The following is a 12,344-nucleotide window of genomic DNA, read 5'->3' on the forward strand; positions in this document are numbered from 1 at the left end:
ATGCCTGTTTTTATGCTATAATTTCACCACCTTATTGCTTCCTTCCCTGCCTGCCTCCCCCTGCACCCGCTCTGCAGCTGGCTGTGAAGGCAGCTCCCTCCCAGTTGTACACCATGGTTCCATTGCGGAGAGGCAGGTGGGTTTGGCATCACACATTTATTAGATCCTGGCCAAGACCACAAAATCATTCCTCACAGGCTGCAGGCAAAACTCTTCCAGAGGCTTCGCTGCTGCCTCGTGATGCAGTGAGGGAGCTGCCGGGGCATCCTTCTTGGCACAGGAACTGAACTAAACCCAGTGGGATGTCTCTGTGTGTCCTGGCTGCTCTCTCTGCTCTGAGGCACCTGCAGCTGCTCTCCTGCACTGGTGGAGCTGCACTTTTAGGGAAGTCTCTTTTCTTTTCAGTCGCTGCAGTCAGACTTGGGTCATCAGGTTTGGCCTGAAGGTGTCAGAGGGCTGGAATTCAGAGGGAAGCAAAAGCATGATAAACGCAGGCTGTTCCCCGCTGCATCTCTGTGCTGGTTTCAAGCAGCTCTCAGCTCACTCGGTGCAAAGTGTGTGTGTTGTGGGCAGACAGAGCTGTGATATGGGATGTTGGCTCACACGTGTCCCCAGTGGTTTGCAGCAGCAGGCGGCACCTTGCACAGAGCATGTTGTACCGAGTGTGGCAGCATCATGTCCAGGGAGCAGAGGTCAGCACTCAGGCCAGCAGTCACCCATGGATGCAGTTCAGAAGCACTTTTGAGCCACGACTCGAAGCCAGTTCACAGGAGGGAAGTTTTGTGTGAGATGAGCTGCAATCCTCACCCAGCAGCTGGCACGGACATGGCAGGAACTGGTGCAGAGAGGAGGTGCAGAGCTGAGCCAGGGGCATGGCCAGGAGCCCTGTCCTCCCAGCCATCGTCCCTGGGCTTCCCACTGCTGGCCACATTGTGACGGCCCTGAAACCGCTGGTGTTCTGAATGGAGGCAGAGCAGAGTTGATCACACTGCTGCCACGAGAGAGGATGGGCCAGGAGGGCTCACACAGCACCTTCACCCCAGCTGGGCTCCCTGCTGCTCGTCCCCAGCACTGTGCTCGGGGCCTGCGTGGGTCCGGCGTGGGAAATGCATGATGGCATCCACGGGAGCACACTTGTTCCTGGGCAGAGCTGTGGCCCCAAACCTGCTGGGAGACCTGGACTCCAGCCAGGAGACACAAATGGGGAAATCATTTTAGAGGTTGGCCCCAAATCTTCTGCCTGAATGAGGTTTCAAACAGGCTAAAAACAATGAAGCAATGAAAATTAACTACATATGCAACATTTTAAGTTTAAAAAAGTGAATGCCCCCCCACCCCCCACAAGTTTTTCAGTTCAGTCCATGCAACAATGAGCACATTGCAGCCCTGGGCTTGCAAATCCCAATTCGGAGACTTCTTTGGCTCTATCATTATCACTGGTTTTCCTGATCTCCTTTGGGGATCTGCTGCCAGGACTTCAGCACGGAGCGTGACCCCGGTGCTCCCAAACTCAGCACATACTGCTGCAAATGGGCAGTCTCACCCCATAACGCTGGCTGTGCATCTCCGGCCAGTTCTGAATGGTGCAGAGACACGTGTGAAATTTGGGGAGTCTCGGGGGGGTGGGGGAGTGTCAGGGCTGCTGGGCCCCCATGGCTCCAATCCCACGTTTCCTGCTGGCATCCCATCCAAAGCAGCACTCAGCCCCCTGCCAAGTGTTGCCTGTTCTTTGGGAAAAGCAGCAACATTTTCTCACCGTCAGCACAGAACCATAAATCACTACAAATTGCCCAGAAAACTCCACCTTGCCAAGGCTGGCTCGGTCCGTGGGGCGGCACACACCGCATGGAGCCTGGGGGCTGTCACCCTCTCCCACTGGTAGAAATCAAAGGAGCCTGGACCAAGCTGGTGCCTTCCCCTTCCCACTTCCAGCCTAATTTCAGCCTTTTGGAAGGGGACTTCCTGGACACACTGGAAGTGCTGTAGATATTCAGGATTCACACATTCCCCATTTCCTGGGCTTCACCATGAAGGCAAACAGAATTAGAGAAAAAAAATACTCCATCAGGAGGCTCGAGCCTCTGTTTGGCAGCTGCCAGTCGCTCTTGGAGCTGCAGAAGCCACAGCTGCATCCCAAAGCCCCAAGTGGAGCTGATGGGAGCAGAGCTTGGCATAGCACAGCATGGCACGGCACAGCACGGCTATGAGCTGCTTGGGGCTGCTCTTCCCTTTGCTTTGCCACCCACAGGCATGCCCAGCAGAGCAGCAACTCTTCCTGCTCCAAGCACATGAGGGTTAACAGCAAGAGCTGGGTGCAAAGCAGGGGGCACATGAGGGACTAAGTAGGAAACCACCTTTTTTTCTGTTAAGGCAAAACACAGGGCTGCTGCTGTGCGCCCTCCCCAAGGGCAGCAGCCCTGTTCCATCCACTGCTGCAGGGACAGATCTGTCCCCATCACATCACCGGGGTGGTCACTGGTGTGGGTGAAATGGGGATGGGAGCAGCGTGGGGATGCTGCAACACGGGACTGTGAGCACCAGTGCCCGATGTGCCACCCCACTGCTTCCACACTGACACCAAGCCCTGTCCCACCGCGGCTGAACCCCCATCCACGGCCACGCAGCTCTGCATGGGAAAGCTCAGAGCGGAGATGACATGGGAGCCAACTGCCGGGCTGCCCCCCCCCCCCGGCCTCTCCCTGCGGCTCTTTCATCTCCAGCCGTGCGGCTCTTTCATCTCGGTGAGGTGTGAACAGTGTGGGGTCCCACCAGCACTGTGCCCAAATGGCCGCGGCCTGCCCGCCATCGCCGCCTGCCAGCACTGACAACAGGCCCCAGTCTGGGCTGGGGATGGCTGTTAAACCTATCCATCCCTATCACAGCGTCCATCAGGGTGTCTGGGCATGGGGGCATGGCTGGAGGACTGGAATTGTATTACAGCCCTGCTGAGACCCGAAGTTTGATGTACACCCAAATTTAAATTCACCCTGTAGAACAGTCCCTGGACTTGAAGAAATGCAGTCCATTGGGACACGGGCTGTTTGCCCTTGGTGCATCTGTGCCTTAATCCTGCAGCCCTCCCTGCCCCATCCTGGTGTCAGAGGGGACCCTGCAGAGCTGGGGGGCTGCAGGGCTGTGCCACCCCGTGCTGCTTCTCCCTGGAAATCCGGATCTCACCTATTTAAATAAACCCTCCGGGAGGTGCAGCAACGGGCCTGTTGTTGAGTGCACAGGAAACAGCTGCATTCGATTAGGCAGGGCTAATTTGGTGGCTCCGATAGCCTGGGAATAATAAAAAAAAATCCCCTCCTGTTGCAGCACTATTTATTTTCTATAGGAAAATCAAACAGAAAGTAAACAGCCCATCAGACGGCGGGAGGAGGCCGGCAGGGTCCTGTCAGCAGATCTGCAGGGGTGGGAGAGCTGGTGATAACACACGTGGATGGTTTATCCCAGCTCCCCCCAGGTACCACCTGGGCTGGGGGTGTGTGGTGCTGAGCACAGGGCGCAGGTTGGTGTGTGTGGAAGATGCCTTTGCATGATGGGGCACCCAGAGTGTCCTCACCCACAGCATCATCCCCAGGGGCACTGGGGGCTGCCTGAGCTCCAGTGGGGCAGGATGCAGCTCCCTCTGGCCCTTTGTGCCAGGGAATGTGAGGAGGTCGAGTCCACAGCAGCAGCCCAGGGAGAACAGCTGCTTTGGCCTGGGGTGAGAATGAGCTGAGCCCGGGGGATGGCATGTCTGAAAGCATCCTGCCTGCTCTAAGCAGCTGAGGAGTACCACCGTCCCCATCCCATCCCATCCCATCCCATCCCATCCCATCCCATCCCATCCCATCCCATCCCATCCCATCCTCATTGTCACCCCGCAGCCACACACGCTCCCCATCTCACCAGGAACACCCTGCACTCGCCAAGTGCTGACTCAGCACCTGGGCACAGACCAGCAGTGCTATGCCATGCGGTGCCCTGGGACTTGGCCTCAGAAATGCAAAGGGCTGCGGCGGCATTTTGGGGAAGGGGACACAGATGCAGACAGGTGTTGACTCACTCCCCCCCCAGCAGAACCGAGGCAGCACATACTGCAGTCCAGCTTCTCAGAAGCTGTTTTCCATTTTTTTTCATGTCTCTTTGAAAAGAATTGGCTGTTGCCCAGCCCTAACTGAGCTCAGCTGCCCCTCCAGCTCCTAGACTCCCAAGCGGCCGCCAGGACTATTTATGCTGCTGCCCACACAGATTTCCCAGGGAGGGCAACGTGCAGCCCTGTTGCGGCGCACTGCAGCCGAGCGGTTCGGGCTTTCGGTAAGAGCCCACTCTCTGCTGTCCCACTCGTGCTGCCTCATTTCTCCAGGGTAATTCCAGTTCACAGAGCAGGCTTTTGTTTTTCATTCCTGAGATCTCCAACGTGGCAGAGCGCGGCCAGAGCACGGGCAAGCAGCAAGCACGGTCATTGCTCCCCCCTTCTGCCTCCCTGCTGGAAGCCTCAGCACAAAGCCTCAGGGTTGCGCTGGGACGTGGCTGTTCAGCCTGTTTGGCTGCAGCACTCGGGAGCTTTGGGGTGGCTTTGGAGCCGCACGTCCCCAGTGGGGACCATGAAGGATGCGGGGACAAAAGCCACAGCCAGCCACGCTGGCTCAGCACAAGCCCCAGGCACCCTGGGGGGACTCTTGGTGCTCAGCTTATTTTTGGACACGAGAGACGTGCAAAGCCCTGGACAGAAAAAGGCAGCTTGTAGGGTTTGAGGTCATCTGCAGGCCCTCACTGCCAGGTCACAGGGGAAAGCTGGAGGAGGGACGGAGGGATTTTCCCAGCAGGCTCCCACCATGGCATGCTGCGCGGCTCCAGATGCTCCAAGATGCTGTAACAAGCCTGGGCACCAGATGCAAAGCAGCTGAGCTTCATTAGGCCTCTCAGGGCAGCTTTACTGTACACTACACAGTGCTTCATCAGGGAAATTCCCCACCCGTTCCTTTCCCAAAATGAGGCTGGAGCAGGAGGTTCCATGGTGTGGGCTGGACCCAGCTCTGTGCTGCCCCAGGCCCTTCTCCCATCTCTGCTGGGGTGTCTGCATGCAGACTGGAACTGTGTCCTAGACAGGGGCTGGAGATGGATGGAAACGCTCCGACACCCAGAGAGCAGCACACAGACACTGCTGGATCTACAGAAGGTGGCTGCTGGCAGCACACCCACCTCCAGCAGCAGTTTCCCGATGTGACTTTTGGCACGGCCCTGCCTCATCTTCTCCAGCTGGGAAATACACTGATAACACCGAGGCTGAGATAAAGCAAAACACCCTCCAAGCTCCCACCCCACAACCCCTAAGTGTGCTGCCATCCCCTGCTCCAGCTCCAGGGCCACAAACCAGCCCGGGGTGCCCCATGCACCAGCACCACCATTCCCACGTAACCCCCCGAGCACGGCAGTGAGCAGGGGGCCCTCGCACGCCTGACAATAGCGCTTTCCTTCCCCATCAATAGCGGCGAGATGCACGCTGGGCTGACACGGAACTGTGCACAACAAAAGCCAGTGTCCGAACAAATCTTCTCAGGCGCTGGGTCCCCCCGGTGACCCGGGGTTAGCCCGGACTTTTGCTCCTGCCCGGCCCTCCGGAGCAGGAATGTCCCTCTGCGCTGCGCCATGGCTGGTTCCCACGCTTCCAACCTGCTTTGCTATTTATCAGCACCGAGCCTCTAATCCCCTTTGTGAAGGTCTGATTCAAGCTCAGCACAATGTGGCAAAAAGCAGAGGGGGGAGAGGAGGGGATGGGAGAGTGGGAGAGAGGGAGGGGAAACGGTCCCAAAGAATGAAAATCAAACCCTTTACCTTTCCCCCTCCGGTTCCCCGGGGACTCCCCAGCCCCTGACAGCAGCACAGGCTGCACGCACACACACAGGCCCCGGCAAAGCTGGGCTCCAGGGTTTGCTGCTCTGCTCCCTGCTCCCACTGCAGCTGCATCTGATGTGGGATGGAGGCTGGTGGTACCCATGGGAGCAGTGTGAACCAGCACAGCCCTGCTGGGCACACCTTGTCAGGGCAGAGTGACTCTGTGCCCCCAGTCACAGCAGAAGCCCCACGTTGGACCCTGTTCCATCCCCACACGGGCTGCTCCCCTGCTTGCTCTGGTGGAGGATCCATGAGCCCCTTCCCAAGACAGCTCAGGAACAAAACAGTTTCCAAAGGCTTCGCTACTTACAAATGAGGGTTTTCAAGCTTTTGTCCCAAATCCAATGCTGTTTTCTTAGCGAACGGCAGGGAAAAAAAGTAAAAGAAGAAGAGACGACCTCCAATGCTAATCTTGTTAGGTTAAACTGTTCTCTAAACAGATGGAGGTGCGAGGCAATGGGATTTTTGTCTTTCCAAGGAAGGGGTTAGATCTGTAGGGCACCGGGGGTCACCCCGGGCAAACTGGCAGCTTTGGCCTTTGTGTCCCAGGAGTGAGCAGAGAGTGAAGTGGTAACAAACAGTCAGGGCTGTTTGAGGTGGGAGCAGGGAGCCGGGGGCTCCCCCTTCACAGAGCACAGCCTTGCTCCAGGCACCGGTGCCAGTGAGGGCTGGAATGAGCCCGGCACCGTGAGCAGGGCATGTGGAGTGGGCAGGGACCTGCAGGCTGCTCCCCGCTGCAGCACACTGCATCCCCCAAGGGAGAACTCAAAGCTGCCCCGTGGCTCTGCTGGGACTCGTCTCATCTGGGGACAGTGCAGACCCCGGGCAGGACACGCAGCATCCATTGGGCCCCGATCCAAGCCTGACTTCATGCAAGCACTGCACGGCCCTGGTCTGCCAGGAGATTCTGTGCATGCAGCTGTGAAGGGGAGCAGTGCCCCACGCCCTCAGGGGATGTGACCCACAGCACGACGTGGGAGGCCCCGCGCTGAAGGATCAGCAGTGGAGAGCAGCACTGCGGCCTGGGGCTGGGGGTGGGAATGAGCTGCACGAGCCTTGCTGAGCTCGGGGGACGTGTTTAGGATTAACCCAAGTTGTGTCCACACTGGCACCATCCCCAGCTGTGGACAAGGGCTGGCAGAGCCCCCAGGGAGCCAAAAAGGGAAACGAAAAGATGCAGCAGCCAACACATACCCTAATCCATACCCACACCTATATCCAATGAATACCTATACCCATACCCACACTACACCCAACCCAAACCTGTACCTAATGCCTGCCCATACCCCAGTGCACACATCTCCTGCTCTCGGCTGCCTTTATTCCCAAGCATATTCTCCCAGTCACAGACATTCTGCAGCCACTCTGAGGCTGGAACATGTTCAGGAGGCAAAGGGGAGAGCTCTGCATGGTGAGATGCAGAGCAGCCTTCAAAGCTCCCTGCAGCTGAGGGACCAGGGTCTGATCCCCACAGCAGGAGCCAGGCAGACACTGAGAGGCCCCTTGGTCACAGGGCTCGTGCTGAGCCCATCTCTGCCCTGAAGGAAGCGCTGGGAGTTCCAGATCCCTCAGTGTGGGCTGTCAGAGGGTTTGCAGGTGACAGGTTGGTGAGCAAATCAGGTGTGGCTGCATCCATGCATTAAACATCCACCCCATCCATTACCTGCAGCAAACAGCACTGACTGCTCCCCTGACTCAAATAAGAAAAAATAAATAAAGTGTCCTTTAAAATTTATTAGTTTCTGTTTTATGAACATTTTCCCAGAGGAGAAAGCAGAAGTGACAAACCTCCCATGCCAGCCCACACCATAAACATCTCCTGCACCTTTGTAATGCCAGGGAGGAAAATGCCATCACACGACCCACTGGGAACACTGCACACCTCGGCACCAGCCTGACTTTGCACTGCAGCCTCTGAGTGTCCTCATGGCCTCCTCTGACCCTCCAGCAGCCCCGTGTCTTGCTGGGGGCCCAGGCCTGGACTCATTACTCCAGATGGGGCCTCACAAGGGCAGAGCAGAGGGGACAATCCCCCCCATGCCCATTGCCAGCCCTCTGTGGGTGCAGCCCAGGGCGCTGGTGGCCTTTGGGGCTGTAAGCTCACACTGCTGCTCATGTCCAGCTCCTTGTCCAGCAGGACCCCGAGTCCTTCACAGGGCTGCACAGAGTCCCCTTAGGAGAGTCCCAGTCCCCACATGGGATGCCCTGTTTGCTCCCACACACACCTACCAGCCCTCAGTTACAGCTGTCAGGCAGGAGGAAGCTGTCTGGGTGGGAAAGTGTTCTGCTGTCAAACGAGGAGCGAAGCAGTGGCAAGAGCTTCCTTAAGCCAGAAATCAATCTGGTGACAACCGCAAACTTCTCAGCTGGGTTAACAAACAGAACAGCCACGTTATGTACTGCGCCTGCACAGAACAAAGCCCAGACTGCACAGCTTCCCTCTGAGGAGGAGGAAGGTCCCTTCTGTGCTCTGTGCTGGTGCCTGCAGTCCTGCTGCTCACCAATACCAACAAAGGTCCCCGGACCCTGCAAGGCTCAGCCTCCGAGGGGAGACCCCATGCAAAGCAGAACAAATAAGAACCCAACCAGGCAATAACGTGTGCTCTGCTTCTGCCGCTTCCATCGGGCACAGCGGAGCTGTTGGGGTGGCAGCCCCGTGCTGGGATCAGGGCACCGCGGAGCCGAAAACAAACAAACAGTTTGAGTTAATGGGGCGGTAGTTATTTTTGGCCTGGAGGGAGTTCACACAGTGCGTGTTGTTGTAGTAAATAACTGCGAACGGAGCCGACAGTGTGGGGATGGCCTGTGGGGATGGGATGGTGATGTGAGATGTGGGTGATGAAATCGATGGTGTTGATGGGATGGAGATGGCGGTGGGGATGGAGATGGACTGGGATGGTGATAGGGATGGTGGATGGTCGGTGGCGGTCGGGAGTGGGATGGCCGCGTATGGGATGGGGATGGTAGTTGTGTGGATGGTGGAGGTGATGGGATGGGAGGGATGCGAGTGGGATGGATGGGCAGCTTGTGGGTGGATGGACATGGATGGGGATGGGATGGGATGGGATGGGGTGGGATGGGATGGGATGGGATGGGATGGGATGGGATGGCGTGGGGTGGGATGGACTGCACCGCACCGCTGTGCCAACAGGAAGGGTGCTGGTAATTCATAGCCCCAAAAAACGGTTAAGGAGGAACAGGACTATGGGAAGAGCCAAATCCTGAGCAGGTGATGCTGGAAGGAACCAGCCCCAGGTTCTCCCTGCAGGGTGCTGCCTGCTGTGCAGGAATGGGGCCACAGCACCCTCCTGTAGACCCGGGAGCTGCAGGCACTGATGGGTCATCCTGCACTGTGGGAATCAGCCGGGCTGGCCCTGTGTTGGTTGTGTGCGGGGCTGCAGATAAGAGGCCCGGGGCGCTGTGGGAAACAGGAAGAGCTTATCTCCCACCCCGAGCTGCTCCTCCCACCGCAGCCTCACTTTCTTCTCGCTGCTTTCCCAATCCTACATGATGTGGGGCTGCAGAATGTGCTTTGTGCTCTGCTGTGTGTGTGAGCCCTGGGCCTGGATCTCATCAGGAGATGAAGTTTAGCACCAGGACAAACCCACGGACGTGGCCATGGGTCAGGGCCATGCCACATGAGGAAGTGCAGACTTGTCCTCCTACTGCCCCACAGCTCTTTGGGATGCTCCACACAGGCTCTGGGAGCTGATGGCAGCACCAAGTGGCGGCTCTGAGACACCAGAAAGCAGCAGGACATTGTGGTGTGTGGGGCTGGACACATCCCTGCTCAGATTCACCATCAACACTGGGATGGGGCTGACAGGGCACACAAGAAAACACCCCGACCCCGGCGAGGAGAGGTGAAGGGGATTAAAGGGAAGGATTAGCAGAGAAAACTGAAGGTTGTCCGCAGTGAGAAAGAAAGGAGGCAGTGGCAGCGGGGCCGGCTCTGCCCCACACCCTGGCTCCCAGCAGCTCCTTTGTGCCTCCACTGACCCAAGGATTATGAGTGTGGGAACGGGGTCTGCCAGGGAACCCCAGTGCTCACAAAGGCGAGACTGGGGTGGGGGAGAGGTTTGGAGAGACGTGCTGCCAATGCAGCTCTGCACTGGGGCTGGCAGTGGTGCTACGGGTCTGCCAAGCAGTGGGAGCTTTGATATCGGCAGGTGGGTGTATTCAGGTTCCCTGGAAACCTCAAAGACACTCAGTGTCCTCCCAAACACCCTCCTTTCCTCCTCTTATCCTCACATCTGACCAAGGTGCACTTCCAGCTATTGCTGTCCATGAGGATGTGCCCAATCCCCATCACCACCAGCTCTCCTCTGTAGCCCAGCAAGGAATCAGTGCCCAGGTGGGTATTTGTTGGACACGGTGCTGCAGACAGATGGGATCACAGCTTATCAGTTATGAACATATCAGACAAACACGGAGCAGATTCTGCGATAAGAAACAAAATCTCAAATGCATCAGAATTTGCCTAGAAAGCAATGCGGGAAGCACGGCGCCACTGTGCCAAACAGGCCTTATTCCAATCCGGCTCCAAAGCCATTAGTGTGCACACTCCAGCTTTCAAATAACCCCCATTAACTCCAGGAGATCAGTCCGAAGGATTAGTAAATAGATCAGCTGACGGGGCTGTGCTCTGCAAATGGAAAGTGCTCTGTAACTGCTCTGTGCTGTTACAGGATCATCGCAGGGATCCTCCACTGAGCAGCGGGACTCCACTCACTGCCGAGCACCTCCCGGCTGTGACAGCAGCCACAGAACTTTTTCTCTTCCTATTTTTCAGGCAATGTGTGAGCACCGACACAGCCATGCAAGCACAAATGGAAGGAACTGGTATTGCCCTTTGTTAGGTGTACTGGGAGACCGAGCAGGCAGAAAGAATGTGCACGGTGCAGCCGGTACAGACACCTGTGACAGCCACAGCCCCCACAGCCCCCACAGCCCCCACAGCCCCCACAGCACATGGGTCCAGGACCTGGTGCTCAGGGAAAACCCAGTTTGGCATTTGCTGGCACTGAGAGCTGGTGCTCAGCTCCTCCTCCTCCCCTCACCTGCCCACAGGAGCACATCAAGCCCGTACCTGGGTGACGCCCTCAGCACAGGCTCCTTGGGTTCACTAAGTGCATATTAAGACCAAACCAGAACAGAACAACCGAGCAATGAATGCGCAGCACCAGCCTTCCTTCCCACCTCCCAGCACCCGCTGGATCATCCTGTATGTCAGTGACCACAAAGAGCCTCACTGTCCCATCAGCCCTTCCCAGTGCCAGGCCCCATTGGTCCCGGTGCCGTCCCTGGCACCAACCCTGGTGCTGCCAGCCCCCATCACAGCTCCCATCTCTGCTGGGGGTTGCACTGACTCTGGGAAGCCTCGTGCACCCTGCTTACTTCATCTCATGCAGTGAGTAATTCCACCATACAGAGCCTTGACGATGATGGAAACAAGAGGAACAATCAGGAAGGAAATAAAAATAGCCCTCACTCACGTGGCCCTGTGTCAAACTCATGTTTAGATTTTAATTTTATTTTTTGATTCCCAGTTTCTTTGATAAAATATTTTCCCATGCTGACTCCACGCGGAACATCCCCCCATTCCTGATGGATGAGCTGGGCTGCATCCGTCCCATGTCGGGAGCTCTGCAGTTCTCCCACATCCCCACCTATGGGACCCAGAGGCCTCTCAGCATCGCACACCAGCCTGGAGGTCAGGGCTTCACCTTCTGTCACTGATCCCAAAGCACACAGGATGGGAAGAGCAGCCCTGCCAACAGCAGCACTTGGGCAGGGGCAGCACCCAGGCTGTGAAGCCCCTGGTCACCAGGCAGGAATGCTCCCAACAAACTTCCCCAATGTTCCAAGTTCAGCATTGTTTGCAAATCCTCTCCTCTCCTCTTTGAAACCTCAGATGTAAATCAAAGATTCACGTTGCCTTTCCCATCAGGAGCAGCTATTTGCATTTGGGTTTTATTTCAACCATTATTCTGTACTTTTTCCTTTTCAGACACCTTACCACAGGAGCAGGCACCAAGCACGAACCGCCAACGTTTCATTATGAAAAATCACTGAGCTGCAGAAATAGGAAGCTCCTTCCTCGGGCTCCCACCATTCATTCACCACCGGCGAGGAAACACAAACATGTGCAGCCCCTCCGTTTAGGAGGATGTACTGAAATGCTGTGTCTTAAATACGCAGTGGCAGTGTGCTGGAGGTTAAGTTCTGGTGGGCAAATTGCATGGAGTAGAGATGTTTTGTTCCCAGTGGGATGGGGGCTATGGTGGCCACATACGCCAAAGGCAGCTTAAATGTTCTCTGACATAGAATCACAAAATACCTCCAAATGGAAGGGACCCATGAGTCCCTGAATTAGTTTGGATGTTGACTTTGGAGTTCCAGGAGGGGCCTTTTCTCCCTGTGCGTTACAGACAAGCACAAGCAACACAATCTCATGGAGA

The 12,344-nt window shown here is 56.6% G+C and overlaps 1 protein-coding gene across 12 annotated transcripts in view; it reads right to left on the bottom strand.

The window, feature by feature from the left end:
• The window catches only part of EXD3 (exonuclease 3'-5' domain containing 3), a 163,154-nt gene that overhangs the window by 21,279 nt on the left and 129,531 nt on the right, over positions 1–12,344 (bottom strand). For 10 of the 12 annotated variants that reach the window (XM_015878795.2, XM_015878796.2, XM_015878793.2 and 7 more), the window contains one exon: positions 138–1,176. The exons of the other annotated variants lie outside the window; for them this stretch is intronic. In XM_015878795.2, coding sequence (XP_015734281.1) covers positions 730–1,176 — 447 coding nt within the window. In that variant the 3' untranslated portion in view covers positions 138–729. Of the gene's footprint in view, positions 1–137; positions 1,177–12,344 lie in introns of those variants that run through there. 12 annotated transcript variants of the gene reach the window in all.

The sequence above is a fragment of the Coturnix japonica genome, chromosome 17, assembly GCF_001577835.2.
Source record: "Coturnix japonica isolate 7356 chromosome 17, Coturnix japonica 2.1, whole genome shotgun sequence".
Taxonomy (NCBI): domain Eukaryota; kingdom Metazoa; phylum Chordata; class Aves; order Galliformes; family Phasianidae; genus Coturnix; species Coturnix japonica.